The 19126-nt window shown below is 46.2% G+C and overlaps 1 protein-coding gene across 1 annotated transcript in view; it reads left to right on the top strand.

Annotated features, from left to right (window-relative positions):
• The window catches only part of LOC142793763 (cell adhesion molecule Dscam1-like), a 510593-nt gene that overhangs the window by 388743 nt on the left and 102724 nt on the right, over positions 1 to 19126 (top strand). The window contains exon 5 of the mRNA XM_075885808.1: positions 2760 to 3050. Within this exon, the coding sequence (XP_075741923.1) occupies positions 2760 to 3050 (291 nt within the window). The remainder of the gene's footprint in view (positions 1 to 2759; positions 3051 to 19126) is intronic.

Genomic DNA, 19126 nt, shown 5'->3' with positions numbered 1-19126 from the left:
AAATAAAAAAGACGCAACCTAACACTAACGTAGCGCTGTTGCGCCTAAAGTATGGGCAATGATTGCTTTTTGTTTGACACTGTTCACATGTATGAATGCTGCCACCAGATTAATATGCGTGGGCGTTGAGCAAGACGTCAAAACTTTCGTTCATCGGACATACAAACACAGTCGAAAATTTCTGCTTAGCTGCATCTATTCGCATTTTAGGAACCACTATGGCGTTAGAAGAGCAGCGTTCCCAGGGAGGCTTTGCTTTTCCCATCAGTGTGAACACGCTGCCGCATACTGGCCCGGCGCTTCCTGTTCTGCCTCGTACAAGGAGAGGAATCCCCCGGGGAAAAAACTCTGGCATATTATTTTCTAGGCAGTCACCTTCGCTATTTAATGCTTAATGGGCATCGTGATTGGGGCCCACAATCAGTAACACTGCCTTCGTTTTATGCAACAGCTGTCGCGTTTTTTCGTCATATCCAGTCGACTTGGCCTGGGGTAGATGTGTTGGACAGTCCTATCGTTGACACAACAGCCACTTTGTTGCTCCCGTTAGTTCCTCTGACACGCCGCAACCACTCTATTCGTGTGTCTTGTAGCACGCTGTCGGCATCATTTTTGCCTGGCCACCTCCGTGATTTTCATGTGGTGGCTGCGGTGGGGTGTTCTTCCTACCCTTGATCGCCTCGAAAGTTGGAGAATGGCCCAGTCAGCAATATGCCCGAACTGCTCCCTATTGGAAACAAATAAGCATGTTTTGAGACAATGCGTTGCTCCTCGCGTTTTCTGGAGGGCCGTGCATGCTGGATTTCGTGGCCTTGGAGTAAATCACTTTGTTTCTTCTGGGCGTTCTTCTCGAGGCCGCTTCGCCTGCCTTCTCTTTGTTGCCGGTGCTCGCTGTCTTAGGCGCAATCGCTGTGCGGCGGGTGCAGCAGGTCGCCACCCTCATGCTCTCTCCCAAATCTTGGAGCGCTGTACAAAGAACCACTATCTGATTTGTCAGAGGAACTATTCTTTCTCGGTGAGGAGGAATTCCTTTGACACCAGTTTTGCTCTTTTGTGTTTTTTTTTGCGAGAGACATGCAAAGCTTGTGCTCAGGCCTGCCTGGTTTTGGTAGGTTAATGTTTATTTAGTACTCGCACAAATAGCTTGTAAATACTATGCAAATACCTAACATATAGATCATTACGTTTCATTTGTGTGTTCTTCATTTAACGTGTAATGTACATATGTAAACATATGTTTTTGTAACAATCTTCAGTGTTTCTGTGTATGTTTGGTTCCGTGTACATATGTACATACCTTTTTACCGCACATTTTGGTGTGTCTGTAGATGTTGTGTTCCATCGCGATGTTCTCTTAGATTGTACTTGATGTTCACTGTTCGTGACAGTAAATTTATTTAAACAACATGCTATAATCGAGTGCTCGGTGGCAAAAGGCTTCTTGCACATGGTGCAACGCCTCCTTGGTTTTCGCACAACTTACATGGAAACACACCATGGGCGGTTCGCTCGCAAGATTGGTCTTTATAGTGACTTTGTACCTACTGTGGCAGCGACGCTGTTTGCCGGAAGTAAACACAAACATCACACGGGCAGGTGCTTACCCGCACACTAGAAATTACGAATCATTCTGTGAACTCGCCTCTCTGAGCAGCTGGAAACACATGGTGCAGAAGCTTTCCTGCGATGATGGCACACAAGTTTCTTCAGAGCAAGGAAAGGACAGCTGGAGTTTCCAGTTGTTCTGTACTAGCCAAACGCCTACTCTAGTACCTAGGCATTCGTGGCATTCTCTGAAATGCGAACAATTCCATTCATTTTATTTCCCTTTTACTTGTAACATTCAGATACACAGATATAAATGGGCGTTTTAGTGGGAATTTGTAAAATGCATACACTGTTTTTATTTGTTTTTATTGTTTCATTTGTTTATGTACAGAATACGTCTACAATAGAACTTCTCTTCTTGAAGTATCCCAATAAAGTCTATCGCCTTTAAAATAAGGGCATACCTGTTACCGTACGTACGCTTATGCCTCTCTCGAACTATACTTGCCTCAATAAATTGCTAAATAAGGCTCGTGGTTCTCTTTGCATTTTCTTAAGAATACTCGAAGGGGCAATCAAACTTCTGATAAATCACTTCATTTTACTCTAAATTGATTATACCAATGCTTTCCCACTATTCCACTGCCCCATCCTCATTGACACTGCGGCTTTGATAAAACGCACATGTGACCGCAGTACCAGTAAGTGTGACAAGATATTGAATTTAGCTAAAAGCTGTGCGAGTTGGTCTTGATTCACCTTCAAAAGTGCACCATGTGAACACGATCACAGTGCGAAAAAAAAACAAATACGGTGAAGAACGCAACGAGCGACAACTAGCTTTGCGGTCGTTGTGTTGTGTAATGTATCTTTGTTTTACCCATAGCTGTGTTGACAAAGCACGCTTTTGAAGTTGAAGAAGAATAGATACGTGGCATTGTCAGTATTGGGTCAAGCTTTGTTGTAGCGCAGCAAAGAACATGGACACCAGAAAGAAATGTGCGACGACCCACAGCGCTGTGTGTAGTACGTTTCTTTCTGGTGTCCATGTTCCTTGCCGCACCACATGTAGTTAGGCTTATGAAATCGCTACAAAACCGTAGTGGTTTCCTGCAGCGTGACTTTAACCGTAACTATAATCCGGTCGCTTCTATGCCGCCGATGAAACAATCCTACGATTGCCGCCTATGCACGAACTGTGGTGCTTTCAGAGCCCAACGGAAAGCTGTCGCCGCGGATCGTGAAGGGCCAGGCGTCGGTGGAGGCAGCGCTGGGCGAGGACGCCGAAATGCCGTGCCTGGCCCGCGGTCACCCGGCACCCACCACCCGCTGGTTTCGGCGCTCAACACGTGGTACGTTAAGCCCCGTGCGGTCGGGCTCGCTGCATCTTCCGGGCGCCCTGCTCCTACGTGCCGTCAAGGAATCGGACCAGGGTCCCTACACATGTCTGGCCAACAACAGCGTTGGCGAAGACCGCACATACACCGAGCTGCTCGTCAGACGTAAGTCGTTCATAGCATTTCACTGATTTCACACGCATTAAATCAACGTGCTAGTGACTGCTTTCGTTCCCTGATCTTTCATGCCGGGAATTTCGGGTGTAGTTTACATAGTTTTATAACCCACAGCGTAGACGCGGAGGTCGTGCTTTACGGATGCTTCCTGTTGTGCTTACACCACGTTATCTTACAAGTGTCTTGGTTCTCTAGCATGCAAATAAGCGAGTGAACACCTCTATGCACGTGTAATAAAAGGGTGTGCGCCTCATGATTTTGGTTCTTTTCATATCTGTTCACCAGAATAAAGAGCGGAAAAAGAATATCCGTTTCTTAAAATACGACGTTTCCGAATATCTGAAGTAGGCATGACTTCATGGGGGAATCTTCTAAATGTCGGCTGGTACGCAATCCTTATTACAGTTACATACCTTCAGAGCGCAAAGAGTACTTTCGTTTTTACCACGAGTTGAAAGAAAATATTTATTTTCTAAAGTTAGGGATTAGTTGAAAAAAAATCGCGAATTTTGCGCTAAGCCGCGAAATGGTTGAAACAGTGAAACTGGGTGATTTCGTGCCTTAACAGGGTAATTTAGGTTGTTTTTTTCAGTTAAGTTCTGAAACCAACCATTCATGCCTCCCACAGATACAGGTCATCGGTGACGCAGGTCTACCATCGCTTAGCGATCTTTTCGCAGGCGCCATTGCCTTTTCTGTTCCCTTATATTCTCTCGTAGTATACGTGCCAGAGGTCTTCACCTCGCCGCCGATTCTTCGCAGCCACGAGTCGACTGACTGTTTCGTTCTTCATTGTTTATTGAACGAACTGTGAGTGAAGGTACTTGCCCAATTTCTGTGGCACATACCAGTTTGCGATGATAACCGTTGCCTGGATAGACTAGCGAGGTACAGTCTGATAAACATATTTACTGATAAGAGCTGGTTAGTGTACGTGCAATCAGAAGTACACTCTAAAAAAATATCGAGTAAGAAGGGTGTCTTTTTGTCCTACAACAATAATCGTCATCGTGCTTGCGTGCGCTTCCTTTCTTGAAAACTCGGCACTGGCCACTTTCCTATCGAGAATGCAATGTAACCCTGATAATGGGCATGTCGATCGTGACAGGAATGTACCGGGCGCGGGGTGATAGTGCAAGGATGGAACGCCTTATAGATGACGATTATTGTTGTGGGACAAAAAGACACCCTTTTTACTCGCTCTTTTTTTAGAGTGTACCGTAAAAAAAGTCCAGAAGCATGCCTTCGCAAACCACCAAACTTGTTCTTTTTTTTTGAGCGGAATCACAGCGTCGATGCTCTGGAAGTCAATAATAATGTCCTGTGAACGAGCTGCAAGTATTATAAGAAGCAAATATTATATTGCACCACGAAATTGAGTTCACAGTTAGACACAAGGGAGAGACAATGGTATATATAGAGAGAGTAAGAATAGAAAAAAGGCAGGGAGGTTAGCCTGCGTTGAGTCCGGTAGACTACATTGCACTGGGGAAGGGAGAGGGTGAAATAGAGGTAGAGAGGAGGACAGAAAGTCACTGATTGAGACGACGAGTAACAGCTTCACGTTTAACATAACGCACGACGAATCACACCGGTGTCATCGAGAAAACACCGCAGCGCTTTGGTTGCCTTTCTGGATTGAGATGGGCAGCCCCGTGGTCCCAATAACAGAAAAGAGAGACAATGAACTATATTCAGGTCTCGAGGGATGACACCCGAAGCAACCTCAAGGGGTGAACTTTTCATACACGTTTCAGCAGGTTTTCTGTGTATTGTACTACGTACGCGAAGAGATACATGGCGACCACACATACTCGCAACTAAGCATCAAACGCGAAGCCATTTCGTTCTGCTCCAAATACGCGAAGCCATAAGGACACGGGCTGCTTGAAGCAAACATACGCTGACAGGACTTCAATTCCGATAAAACAAACACACGCTGAACAACCCATTTTAACATATGTTCGGTTCGGACTGAGAAAGAGAAACAATGATGTTACCGTGGTTGGTGCGAAAAATGGGAGGGGGGGGGGCACATGTTACATTACGAAAAATACACATCGTTTATTTCCTTTATTGCTCCTCTGCAGAGAACCAATATAATTTCTTCACGGACGAGTGCCCACTGCTCTCAGCTTCTTTCTAATGTTAACAACAAAGACGGCTTCTGGCGGAAACGCAGATTTCGGGGGCAAAGAAACGAAATACCTTCCAGCTTGCTAATGAGCAACGGTGCTATACCACTTCCCGTCATTTATCTCTGAGGCCACAGACCACCCTTTGTAATTATTCTCGTGGGAACCATTATTTGAGAGAGCAGCTTGGTGGAGCGGGCAGGCACGCAGGGGAAGGCTTTAAAACTGCGTTCCCCACCAAGTTACGGGAATGTCACCACAGCCGGTCGTTTATTACGGAAGCCATTCGTTGCGCCCCGATAGCCATTCCTATCGACAGTTCCGCATTGCCAAGCTGTTTCCTTCGAACCTAGAAGCCGCGCCATTTTTTTTCGTCCTTCTTCACTTTTTGTTTCTCCTTTTGTTCTAGTCGGGTGGAATTGTCGGCAAGCAAGAATTATTGCGATAGCTCAGGTGGCAACACATTCTGTCGCCTTGCCGACTGCCAACAGCCGCCAAACGTTAGCAAAGCAAAAATAGGGCAACAAAACAGTAACCTAACCATATTTCTCGAACACCTACCTCACTGCCTCCTTATCCTCAAGGAAGTCAGATGTTAACAATTTAGCAGTTGTGTGATGACACACATCATCTCTAGCTAAGTTCTCTTACAGAAATGTTCCCTTTGTGATACTGCACATGCGATCATGGCGATGAAGCTCAAAGCAATGTTTCTTTTTAAAAACGAAGCATTTCTTAGGGAACTTCGGCGACATTGAGCGTATCTATCTATCTATCTATCTATCTATCTATCTATCTATCTATCTATCTATCTATCTATCTATCTATCTATCTATCTATCTATCTATCTATCTATCTATCTATCTATCTATCTATCTATCCATCTATCTATCCGCCTACGACTTTTAGCTCTCCTGGACGTTTCGATAATGGTATCAATACCAAACATGGTATGGCCAAACATACCTGTATGAAGAACATATTTGACTTGTCATAACATGAAAATTATGACATGAATATCATGAATCTCATGATTTGCATTTCATAATTCACATAAACAGCGCCAAACACGAGGAACAAGAAAAGAAGGAGAGAGACAGCGGCACTAACTTACAACAAGATTTATTTGCTGGAACCACGCAATATATATTTGAACAGTCTCTAACAAAAAAGAGAAAAGACAAATAAAAAAAAACAGAATTCACCTAACAACCGAGTAATCATCATGGTAACGCGCCATGAACCTCACATGTGCCAATGTTCTGAAGAAAGTTTCTTTTTGTGATAGAGAAATCGAAGGCCTCCTGACACATACACTGCCCAGACTTTCTATTTCTGCAGCCTCATAAATTTCGCGTATCATCTGGTCCCGATGACGCCTAATGACAGTGAAATGCTGAAAGTCGGGGACACAACCACAGTCTCGGCAATGAATGCCAAGGTGGCCCAATACTGTAGAAGAGGCGTTGTGAGCGTGCTCTTTCAGCTGCTCAATTAAACACCTGCCTGCTTGGCCGATGTACCACTTGCCGCAGGACAGGGGTAGAGAGTACACCACCCCTTTGTTGCACCGAACGTACTCCTTCCGATGCTTAATTTTGAAGCCTCGCTCTCCCCTGGAACTACGATTCACGGCCTTGCACATCCTATCCAGCTTTCCTGGGGCAGAAAAAACCAGGTCAACGTCGCCCCTGCTGGTCACTTTTTTGAGGTTGTGGGTGACGCCTTGGATATAAGGAATAACGACAAAGTTTCGCTTGTCTCGTCCCTTATCCTTTGTACGGGTTCGAGCATTAGTCTGTGGGCTCATTCTGATTTCTTGGAGTAGACACTCAGCGACGGCGGTCAAGACGTACATCGGGAAACCAGCCTCAGTGAGGCGTTTAGTTTGCTGATTAAAGCTATGCGGTATCATGTTATGGCAGGCCCTTCGCAGAGCGTTTGTGCAGCAAGTCTTAGCTATAGCGTGTTTCACCACTTTTGAATGTGCTGAACCTAAAGGGAGGACTGGCTTGTTAGCGCGCGGCTCATAGGCCCAACACACGTGGGAAAGACTCAACATTAACATCAAATCTAGGAACCTGATGACTCCTCTGTCCGGAACTTCATGTGTTATACAAGCGGAGAGAGGCACTTACTGAAAATTTCTAAAATACTAGTCAAAGATGAAACGGCCGACTAGGTCCCAGCTTGAAACAACACGAGGAAGTCGTCAACATAGCGGAATACTTTCTTAACAGTTGTGGATTCCAAACAATTCTGAATGGCACGATCAAGGTTGGCTCAAAATAAATCACTTAAAATGGGTGCAAGGCATGATCATACGCACACCCTTTGACGTTGCAAGTAAATACGATCTTCCCACTCTGCAAATGTCGATCTTAGGTAATACTCTAGCACTTCCGTAAAAACTTCAATAGATGTGCCTACTGTACTCCTATAATTCCCAATGACATAACTGTCAATGCACCCGCGAACGCAAGCTAGAAGCTCAAGAAAATGAGCTCGAACACGTACAAAGGATAAGAGCCGTGACAAACGAAGCTTTGTCGTTACTCCCTATATCCCTGGCGTCACCCATAACCTCAAAAAAGTGGCCAGCAGGTGTGACGTAGACCTGGTTTTTTCTGCCCCAGAAAAGCTGGTTAGGATGTGCAAGGCTGTGAACCTGGTTCCAGGGGACAGCGAGGCTGCCAAATCAAGCATCGGAAGAAGTACCTTCCATGCATCGAAGGGGTGGTTTACTCCCTACCCCTGACCTGCGGCAAGTGGTACATCGGCCAAACAGGCAGGTGTTTAAATGAGTGGCTGAAAGAGCACGCTCACAACGCCTCTTCTACAGTATCGGGCCACCGCGGCATTCATTGCCGAGACTGTGGTTGTGTCCCTGACTTTCAGCATTTCACCGTCATTAGGTGCGATCAGGACCAGATGATACACGATATTTATGAGACTGCAGAAATAGAAAGGCTGGGCAGTGTATGTGTCAGCAGGCTTTCGATTCCTCTACCACAAAAACAAAATAGATTTTATTTAGAACATTGGCACGCGGGTGGTTCATGTCATGTTATCATGATGATTACTCGGTTGTTAGGTAAATTCTGATTTCTTTTATTTGTCTTTTCTCTTTTTTGTTAAACACTGCTCAAGTATATATTGCGCGGTTCCAGAAAATAAATCTTGTTGTAAGCCAGTGCCACTGTCTGTCTCCTTTTTTTCTTGTTCCTCGTTTTGGCGCTGTTTTTCATGTGAATCATGTCGTACCAACTCGCCCAAGTAATTAACCACGTTAGTTACGTTTCACGGTCCTGAAGCTCTTACGGTGGTTTCGTTCACATGACATGTTGACTAGTATGGTGTGACATGATTGCATGGAGAACACAAGTGACAGACCCTAACATGAAAATCGTGGCATGCGTGTCAGGTAATAACGTGACTGCATGCCACGCTTACGATGCGCTGGCGGCCGTTTAGCTCGCATCACTTGTAGCAAATTTGGTATTACGGGATGTGCTCGCGGCCGTTTCGCTAGCTTCACATGTACCAAACTCGGTATTACGCGACGCGAACAGACGACATAGGTAAATGACACATCCAGACATGATAATCACGACATGCGTGTCATGTTACAACACCATTACATGCCACACTCATGATGCCATCGCGGCTGTCTTGCTAGCTTCGCATATGTCAAATTTGGTGACGTCAATAGATGACGAAGGTATGTAACATGTGCAAACATGATAATCATGAGATTCGTGCCGTATGAGAACATGATTACATGCCCCAGTCAGGGCGCCAATACATTTTGACGTGACACGGTGCGCGTGCTCACTGGCGTTCATTTCGTGGTGACACGCTGGCGTTGCCACGCCAGGTGCCGGCCCTGCCATTTAGACAAATTCCACCGGACGTACGTCACGAAAATGCGGTGGCGCTGTCTTGTTAGGCAAAAGACTCTTTACCTACCACAGTTTCTGCTGGGTTTGAAGTGGTGCATGTGGTGTTTTCAGTCAAGAAACTAGAAAAAAAAAATGGTATGCCGACGAAATGTATCGCGGTTGAATGTGATTCGCGTCTCACAACTTAGTTTTGTTTGTTGGCGCACATCGCAGCCCTCAGTGCTTATGGCGGAAGTTATGTGCGGACGTCGCTATGATTTTACCCATATTGTCGATATAGGCCTACCTGTGTTTACAAACATGGAAGGGGTCTACATTCGCAGGCAAGCGCCGCGCTGTGTTTCTTTTAAGCATGCACGTTTCAGCACGCCCGGCGTCCCTCCGTCACGAAAAGACGGAGACGCAGTGCTGTCTGTGTAACGCATCGGCACAAACTACTGCATGTCACATTTCGCGCCAGTTGCAGTCGCTTTGCCCAGCGTGCGCGCATGTCAACGCTACATTGGAGTATGTGTTGGGCCCTTCATGATGCGCTCGCGGCAATTTTGCTAGCTCCACATGTACCAAATTTGGTGTTATAAGACGTCAATAGATGACGAAATATATGAATGGTGCAAACATGATAATATGACACGCGTGTCACTTAAGAACATGACAACATACCACTCTCATAGCATGCTCGCGGCCGTTTGGCTAGCTCCACATATACTAAATTTGGTATCACGTAACGTCAACAGATGACGAAGGTAAATGACGCATCCAAACATAATAATCATAACGCGGAAGTCACGTACGGCATCATTTACCTCCACCTCCGAATATTGTGCTGATTTCAAGTGACATATCAACCTTTCTCATTGGTGCTTCGCATATCAACGATTTCCACTATACGTGAAATCTGCCATTCTTTTAAATACGAAGCATTTCTTAGCCAACGTCCGCGACTTTCAGTCTATCTATCTATATCTATCTATCTATCTATCTATCTATCTATCTATCTATCTATCTATCTATCTATCTATCTATCTATCTATCTATCTATCCATCTATCTATCTATCTATCCATCTATCTATTTGGCTCCACCTACGCCTGAGTGCTCCCGTGATGGCCTCCTTAACTTGAGGTAAACAAAAATTAGTATGGGAGGGTAAGATAGTTTGACGAGTATAGCTCGCTTGTCATGACATAGATAATGTCAAAATCCCCGTTACCTACATCGTCAAACCCTTTTCACCCGACATGTGGCACACACCCGCGGGACACAGATACCTGCCACAGGTATGCAGGTATGGGCCACAGGTATTGACAGTTTATGTCTATCCAGGAAGGACGAAGAAAAAAAAAACATGGGTAATTTCGACGCGTGGGTGATAAGAAAAAGCTGACAACGGCTGCGTTCCAGCGATAAAATGCAAAGAAGAATTGTCAGGGCCCCAGCAGGAACTTCACCCCAGCATTCCGCGTGGCTATCAAATCTTCTACCACAGAGTCACGCCACCTTGGAACAGCTTTTCAAGTAAACTGCAATGTTTGTGAAACATCAGTGGTAGTTGCAATGCTGGCTATTCACTTTTATAAACATTCGATATGTACTTCTATGATACAGCAGTCACACCTGGTTAACGTCGGTTGCTCAGTTGCAGTTGTGCCATCCACTGAAGTTGACTTATGTAGCAGTGTCCAGGGCTACCATCTTCGCGAGCACGAGTGCTTCATACCAGCTAAGCGCTTTTGCTGTTGCTAATATTCATGTTTCTGTTGATATCGTTACGGGACTGTAAACAACTGGTTAGTATATAAAGCTTATGCGGCTCTTTAACCATTTGTACGTATTTTTAGCACCACTTCGTACACTGTCACCTTTCATCCAACGCTTTCCATAACATCGATTCCCAAGGTACATGGGACCTGCCAAATTTTTGAAACAGGAAAATGACGGTTTGCATTCGCGCCAGTTCAGCCTCTTGCGCGTGGATGTGCATACATCTTAACGTTTCGTAGAACTTCTGCACGAAAGTTCATCAGAGATGTCTGCTAAATTCACGAACCGCGATAATGCGAACGTGGAGTCAAGCACCTCTCGGAAGCAGCAAAATGTTATAGACCTATGCCATGTTTGTAAGCAGTGGGAGGCGCTGTCGACATACTGAGGTGCTTATAGCGACGTCGTTGTGCGCAGTCTCCGGCCCGCCCAAAGCTCACCATCATCCTCTATGATCACTTGACAGCAAACCAAGCTGCGTCCACTGAGCGCAGCGCAGTAGAGAGCCTCTCACGTGCGAGCTTTGAGCCGGGAAAAGCCTGTGCACCTCAGTATGGCGGCAGCGGCTACATGTTATTACAAATATGCAATTGGTGTTCAAAATGCATGGCGTCACCACGTTACAAAAGTGGTCGTCATTGTGTTTCACTTTGAATGGTGGTTATCGATGACATTTACAAGGCAGCTACGTTGAAGCACAATCACGAGTGCGGCTTTATTCACCGATGCGTCCTAGCATCTTACTGGCATGCATTGTGTTGCCAGGATAAGACTACGTGAAAAACAAAATTGCGGATTATCGGTCAAGAGTAAAAACCCTTACAGATTGTTTCCTTGTGACTGAAGTATACGTAGAGTAAAATTTTTTATGACTGTGCAGTGGTACTGAACGTTAAAAAAGGTCTGAAGTGACGCACCATCGCACACAAGCTAAACAAATGATTAGTATCAATTCGCATGTCGGCCTTTCCATCGCACAAAGATCTTTACGCAGTTTTGTTCAACCAGATTGGCCATGCAGTTAAGAAGTGAAATAACCTTTGCTGAACATTCGCCCTTATTCCTTACCGCACTAGGCTAAACTCAGTTCACAAGGTGTACATTTTATCAATGTATTCATGAGAAATCACAAATGGTTCATTTGAGCAACGTTTCTGTAATGATCCAAATTCTGTATTCAGCGCTCTTACATATCATTCGAGTGACAGTGATAACTTCAACGCACATGGTTCGAGGGTTCTCCTTCACGGCCTCCGCTAGGAGCTCCATGGCGGCATTAGTATCAGACCCTAACATGACCTTCATAAATGCCCTTCGATTAAAAAAAGTTCTTCTCACAAAATGCAATGTTTACTCAAAGAGTCCCTCCAACACTTTTTAATACGGTCAGAGAACACTTCCTCTCGGTGAACGGTACTCCCTACAACATGTGAGCCAAAGTTATATCGGAGCACGCGGTCTCGCATTTGAAAATAATTGCCAAAGTCAGGTAGAACTGACTGTTTTCCTTCGACGAATGAGGCAACAAACGTAAACGAGAGGGCCGTAAATCGAAAGCCCATGACCATTGGCTGATTTGAGCATCGCGAGCTTCATAGTTATTCTGTACGCCGGGATAGGCTGGGAGGTTCCGGCACTTGTGCTAGCGATCTAGTTGAAAAAATTCACACTTTCGAAGAGGAGAAAAAAAAACTTGCTGATTCGTCTATATAAAAATTGTTATGAAACGTGTCGTTACAGAGGTAGTTGAGCGTTTATTGTGCATTGTTTCAAAAAACCAACAAATTACAAAGTCACGTTAAAACTGCGAGCAGTTCAAAACTTAGCATTAGCTTAGAGATTAGCATACACTCGACGAGCGTGGACTAACAATCATCAAAACTTGGTGCTTAAAGGGTGCTGTTCATAGAAAGAAAGACGCACGAAACGAGCGCACAAGTATACACAGGACAAGCGCGAACAACTGTTACAATGCTTACTGCATCGTGTGTCAGCAGCGAGCTCCTTTCGTTAACGCGACCGCGGCAGCGTGCGAATGACTTTCGTCCTTTCCCGTATTGCAGGTATTATAAGCGTGCGCTCAGGAGAGACCACGCTCTGTGGAGGCGAGGCTCCGTGGACGCGGCGAACTTCACACCACGCCCAACGCGATCCCGTCGCACTATCTCGCTCTGACAACAAAAATGCACTAAAGTTTCGAAGCTCTGAGGACCGGCAAACGGCGTATGGTCCATTCGGTTTGCCATTAGCATTCATGACAACATACGTTTTGTGGCGCAGGGGTTATTGCCACGCAATGAGAATCGAGAGGTTTCTGGTTCAATACTGAGTGACAAATGCTTGCCTTCTGGATCTTTTTTCTTTGCCATCTCTTAGTATATATTTTTCGACATCACTTCCGTGATGGAAGTACGTCAGCGGAGCCATGGTTGACCCGGCATAAAACACTTTCATGTTAAAAAAGAAGAAATGGGTCGAAGTTATGACGCACACCAATGAACGAGAGAAGCGTCGCGCTTTTGTCATCTACCCTCCCTCTACACCTCCGACCTGGCGTAGCTTTCAGAAGGCTACCTGAAGGAGAGCGCAAGGGCTTAAAGCGCGGTTCAAATCAGTATAACTCCTTTCATGCTTGGTGGATTCTAGAAATTTCTGCGACAGTCAGCTTGTCAGGCAACAAGCTCTAATAATGAAGCCTATATGATTACTTGAAAAACCGTGGTGGCGCTCCTTTAAAAACTTGAGGTGAAACAACTACAGATCATGGTTGCGCCACCAGGTAAAAATTGGAACATTAGAATTGACGATGTAGCCATGTGAATCATTGCTACACTTCACGTCAAAAGCAACATATGTGTGTCCCAATCAAGTTTATATGTTCATATTTCGGAATAATGCACACGTAGAAAGGATGAACTTTATAACATAGTAATAGTAACGCATGATAACGCATAGCATACGGAAGGCGTCATTTTTTGCTAACACGTGAAAGCCAAACTTTTTTGCGCGGGGCAAAGTTGAGTGACAGAATGCTGAGCTGGCACGCAGGGGAGCCGGGTTTCAATCCCATTTTGTACTTGGTGTTTTTTATTTACTGAGTTTTTTTGTGCGATAGTGGTTACAGACACTGGCAGCGGTGGACAGCTATGGCTAGCACATGAACTGTGTTGTGATCTCATAACAGCGTTCGGTGTAAAAATGACAACGACAGTGTTGACCAGACGAATGCAAAGAATAATGGCTATGGTCCCAGCAGGAATCCAACCCAAGCAATATGTGTGGAGATCAAGTATTTTATTGCAAAGCTATACGCCAAGTGTCAGAACAACTTTTGAAAAATACCCTATGGAGACGTATCGTTGATGAAACGTCAAATGTGGTTGCGATGCTGCATATTTATTTTATAAACTTTACATATGTACTCCAATGATACAGGTGCCACATTGGATTAGCGTTAATTGTAGTTAAGTGTCATCTACTGAAGTTCGTCTACGCAGCCAAATTCAGGGTTGCCATCCTTGCAAGCACAAGCTCTATATTTCAGCTTACCACTTATGCGGTTGGTAATACCCATGTTGTTCTTGATATCATTACGCAAGTGTAATCAACTGGTTATGTGAAGCATATGTGACTGTTCAACATGCAAGTCTGTGCTTGTAACACTTGCACACATGTTTTGCGTCATTTTGTAACGTTTTGTTCAAAAACATTACACTAAAGGCAGCTTCTCTCCCCATGCTGCGCATGACATTTATTCGCATGGTACGTAGGATCTGCTGAGGCAAGAGACAGTGAGAAAGGAAAGGCCGGGAGGTTAACCAGATATTGGCATCTGGTTTGCTACCCAGCGCTGGGGGTGGGGAAGTAGGGGCAAGAAAGAGGGGTTAGATAGAGAAAAAAAAACGCACGCGCACTTATAAAAAAAAACGAAAGCACACACAGGAAGGGCGTCCCAGCTACAACCGTTCAGCAAGGCCGGTCATTCGCAAAACGTGCAGCAGCGCTTTCAGGGCCCTCTTCTGTGAAGTCGCATCCTGACGATACTGCAGAATTTCCTGCTCCGACAGAGGCTGATCATCTAATTTGTTGAGTTCCCTGCGAAGGCATAGTCGCCGCCTACTATACGCTAGGCACTCACAAAGAACATGTTGAATGGTTTCCTCCTTGCCACAGTGGCCACAGGCTGCGGTGTCGGCCATCCCATTGCGAAAAGCGTAGGCGTTGGTAAATGCAACGCCCAACCACAGCCTACATAACAGGGTTTGGTCTGCTCGGCGAAGCCTCAACGGGACTTGAAGACTTAGCGTAGGGTCAAGCGAGTACAGTCGGGCATGCTTGAAGTGCGGCTGATTTCATTGCGATGTGGTTTGCCGGTGAGCAAGTCTGCGGAGCTCTCGTGCAGCATCCGTCCTAGAAAGTGGTAGTCGCAGTTTATGATCTTCTGTGTGGGCTGAGCGGGCAGCTTGATCGGCGCGTTCATTGCCGATGATTCCGCAGTGACTGGGCAACCACTGAAATGTAATTTGGTGCCCTTTCTCAGTCAGGTGGTGTATAACCTCTGCTATCTCTAGTGCCAGCTGCTCGTGTGGTCCAGGGCGTAAGGCTGATAGTAGAGACTGCAGTGCCGCCTTTGAGTCGCAAAAAATAGTCCACTTGCGTGTAGGTTGATCAACTACAAATTGCAATGCGGCACGAAGTGCTGCCAATTCTGCTGCCGTTGAAGTTGTTGCGTGAGATGTCTTGAATTTAATTGTCGTGGCCAACCTTGGTATCACTACTGCTCCTGTAGAGCTGTCTGGCTGAACCGATCCGTCAGTGTAGATATGTGTGGAGTCTTGATATTTCTCATACAGGAGAAGTAGTGTGAGCTGCTTAAGAGCCGGTGACGACAAATTGGCCTTTTTCTCGACGCCAGGTATGTTAATAACAATCATTGGTTGAGCGAGGCACCATGGCGGAGTCACAGGTCTAGCGGCAGGAGAGAACGAAGTTGGGATCGACTCACCATTTGTGGTCACTGTTTTGCAGTAAGATGTGCATGGTCGGACCACTGGTAGAGAGGCTAGGTGATGTCGAGAGGTTCGAGCAAGGTGTCGTATATGTGTCCCCAGCACTTCCACATTAATGTGGGTCTTGATGAGGTTGTCCCTTGTGATGGCGATAGTTGCCGCTGTTGACGCACTTTGGGGCAAGCCTAAACATATCCGGAGTGCTTGAGCCTGGACACTTTGAAGCAATCGTAGGCTTGTTTTACTTGCGTTGGTTAACACTGGTAGGCTGTACCGAAGGAATCCAAGGAAAAGAAACCTGTATAGTCGCAACATAGCAGTTGTGGACATTCCCCAGTTCTTTCCAGCGAAGAACTTGAACAAATGACAGATGCCTGTCAATCGCCTTTTCATGTATGATACATGTGAGCTCCATGAGAGGTCTCTGTCAATTATAACACCTAGGAACTTGTATGATCGGAGGTGACGTATTCTTTCGCTGTTTATCAGAACGCTGTAGTTATGCATTGGTTTGCGCGTAAATGCCACTAGTGCACATTTCTCAGAGGAAATTTCCACACCTTGTTGACGGAGGTAAATAGCAACTTGAGTGGCAGCTCTCTGGATTCGCGCTCGCAGCTGTAGACGTGTTACTGCAGACGTCCAAACGCAGATGTCGTCCGCGTACATTGACAATCTGACAGTACTTGGCAGATGCTCATTGAGAGCTTATAGCGTCAGGTTGAATAGTACAGGGCTAAGTATGCCACCCTGGGGAACACCACGGTGGCTGTAATGTAGCGAAGTGTCACCATCCTCGGTTCTCACGAAAAAGGATCGCTCAGAGAGATAGCTGCGTAGCCACTGAAACATCCGACCTCCCACTCCTACCTCCTTGAGAGCGGTGAGGACAGCTTCATGTGTGAAGTTATCGTACGCCCCTTTAACATCAAGAAATAAAGAAGCGCAGAGACGCTTACGGCCTTTTTCGTGTTGCACGTAGCTGACCAGGTCTATGACGCTATCAATTGATGGCCGGCCACGGCGAAATCCCGTCATAGCGTCCGGGTAGATGTTGTGATGCTCCAGGAACCATTCTAGCCGTCCAAGTACCATCGTCTCCATCACTTTGCCCAAGCAACTAGCCAGTGCGATCGGGTGGTATGATGTGAACACCAATGGTGACTTGCCAGGCTTCAGTAATGGAACCAAACGGCTAGTCTTCCAGTTAACTGGGAGGGTGCCCTCTCGCCCCGAGTCGTTGTATAACTCGAGGAGGGCACTCCTCGCACACTCACCAAGGTGACACAGTGCTCTGTATGATATTCCATCAGGCCCGGGTGCTGATGTCCGTCTACACAAAGCCAGCGCTGCTTTAAGCTCATGAATAGAAAAAAATTGGTCCATGTGGTGATCGTGTAATGTCGTGCCACCACGTGAGAGCGTGGAGATGTTGGGATCTGCGAGTTGACCAGATAAGTCGGCACAGAACTCTTCTGCCACGTCGACCTCCGATCTCTGTTAAGAGAGTGCTAGAGCCTTGAATGGAGACCGCTGAATGGGAGATGTCCGGAGCCCTCTTATTTTCCTCCACAAGTGTGATAAAGGCTTGCGAGGATCTAACGAAGCGCAGAAGGCTGCCCAACGTTGTGACTCTAGCTTGTCTATGCGGCGTTGTATCTTCTTCTGAAGACGTCTAGCGATTCGTAAATCGTCGATTGCTTTCGTGCGTCGGTACCTTCATTTCGCACGCCGTCGGAGAGCCCGAAGTCGTTCTAATTCCACATCAACTTCGGTTACTCTCGAAGAGCATGTGAGGGTGCACACTGCGTCTTGCACTGTGGACTTGATCACCTCTTCTAAGTCAAATGAGGTGTTCTCTTGACAGCGTTCTTCCATGAGAGATTTAAACTTGGTCCAGTCCACTCTTTGGATAGTTTCGCGTACCTTGCAAGGTGATAATCCTCTGAACTTGACATATGTGGGAATGTGGTCGCTCCCATGTGTTTCTATGTCCGCAAACCATCCGGCACATCTGACGAGACCTCGAGAAACAAAAGCTAAGTCAAGGCAACTGCTGTATCCAGCGCCGTGTAAAATTGGTGGGCTGCCATCATTTAACAAGCACAGCTCGTTGTCTGAAGCAAACGTTATCAGACTTCTACCGTTTGCGCTGATCTTCGGGCTCCCCCATAGCGTATGGTGGGCGTTGAAGTCTCCGATGATCACCCATGGGCCAGGAGTCGATGATAGGATGTGTCCTAGTCTTCTGTGGTCAAATCTACTTGATGGCGACAGGTATGCACCGACCACAGTGACAGTAAGACCCCTTTTCTTCACTGTTAAGCATATATATTGGTTATCGTTGTCAGGTGGTACAGGCCGAATAATGTAGGTCAGGTCACGTCGAATAAACAGCAGGACCTTGCTGTTTCCACTATAACAAGCCGACATAAAGGATTCGTATCCGGAGAGTCTAATAGCGCTCGATAAATTTGGCTCGCAGATGACGATGATGGGAAACATATTGGTTGAAACAAACCGACGGAAATCTGCAATGCGTGATTTCAATCCCCGTGCATTCCACTGAAAAATTGTTGCTTTTTTGACCTCTTCCCTGAAAGACAGTGGCTGGTGGGCCATTATCTACTCAAGAGCCGCCAGTACTGGACTCAGAGCGTCCAGTACTTGAAGTGCACTTTTGGCTGACGTTGTGCGCATGTTGTTTAACACCGTGCGAATGGCATTAATTATGGGTCGTAGGAAAGCAATCACTTGCTTATCCAAGTTCTGCTGCTCCTCTGTTGTCGCAGCTTGCTCTGATGAATGCGGCTTCTGATGTGGTACTTCCACAAGTTGCGTGCGCGTAAGTGGCGGCCAATCTTCAGTAGAGAGAGATCTTGTTTTCTGTCTTCCATCGTCTGCGTTCGCCGCGGTGTACCCTGCAGTGGGCGCCGTTCCCAGATGCGTTAGCTTACTTCTTGTAGTTAACTGCGTTCTTCGCGAAGATCTTCGACGGTGACGTCGTCGTCTTCGCCGGACTTTTTCCGCGGCCTCTTTGTGGGTAGAGCTGTCTCGCACCATTTGTCTAAGAATAGTAAACTCCTTTATGCGTGGAGAGTCTTTGGAAGATGCACTGTGGGCACCTTGACAATTAGGGGACTTTAGTATGGTTGCGCTGCATTTGTGCTCGGTATGTGGTTCTGAGTATCGGGGGCACACTTCGGAGTTCCTGCACGCTCCCTGCACATGGCCGATCTTCTGGCACTTATGACA

The sequence above is a fragment of the Rhipicephalus microplus genome, chromosome 2 (genome assembly GCF_043290135.1).
Source record: "Rhipicephalus microplus isolate Deutch F79 chromosome 2, USDA_Rmic, whole genome shotgun sequence".
Classification (NCBI taxonomy): domain Eukaryota; kingdom Metazoa; phylum Arthropoda; class Arachnida; order Ixodida; family Ixodidae; genus Rhipicephalus; species Rhipicephalus microplus.
This window is presented reverse-complemented; position numbering and strand designations above follow the sequence as displayed.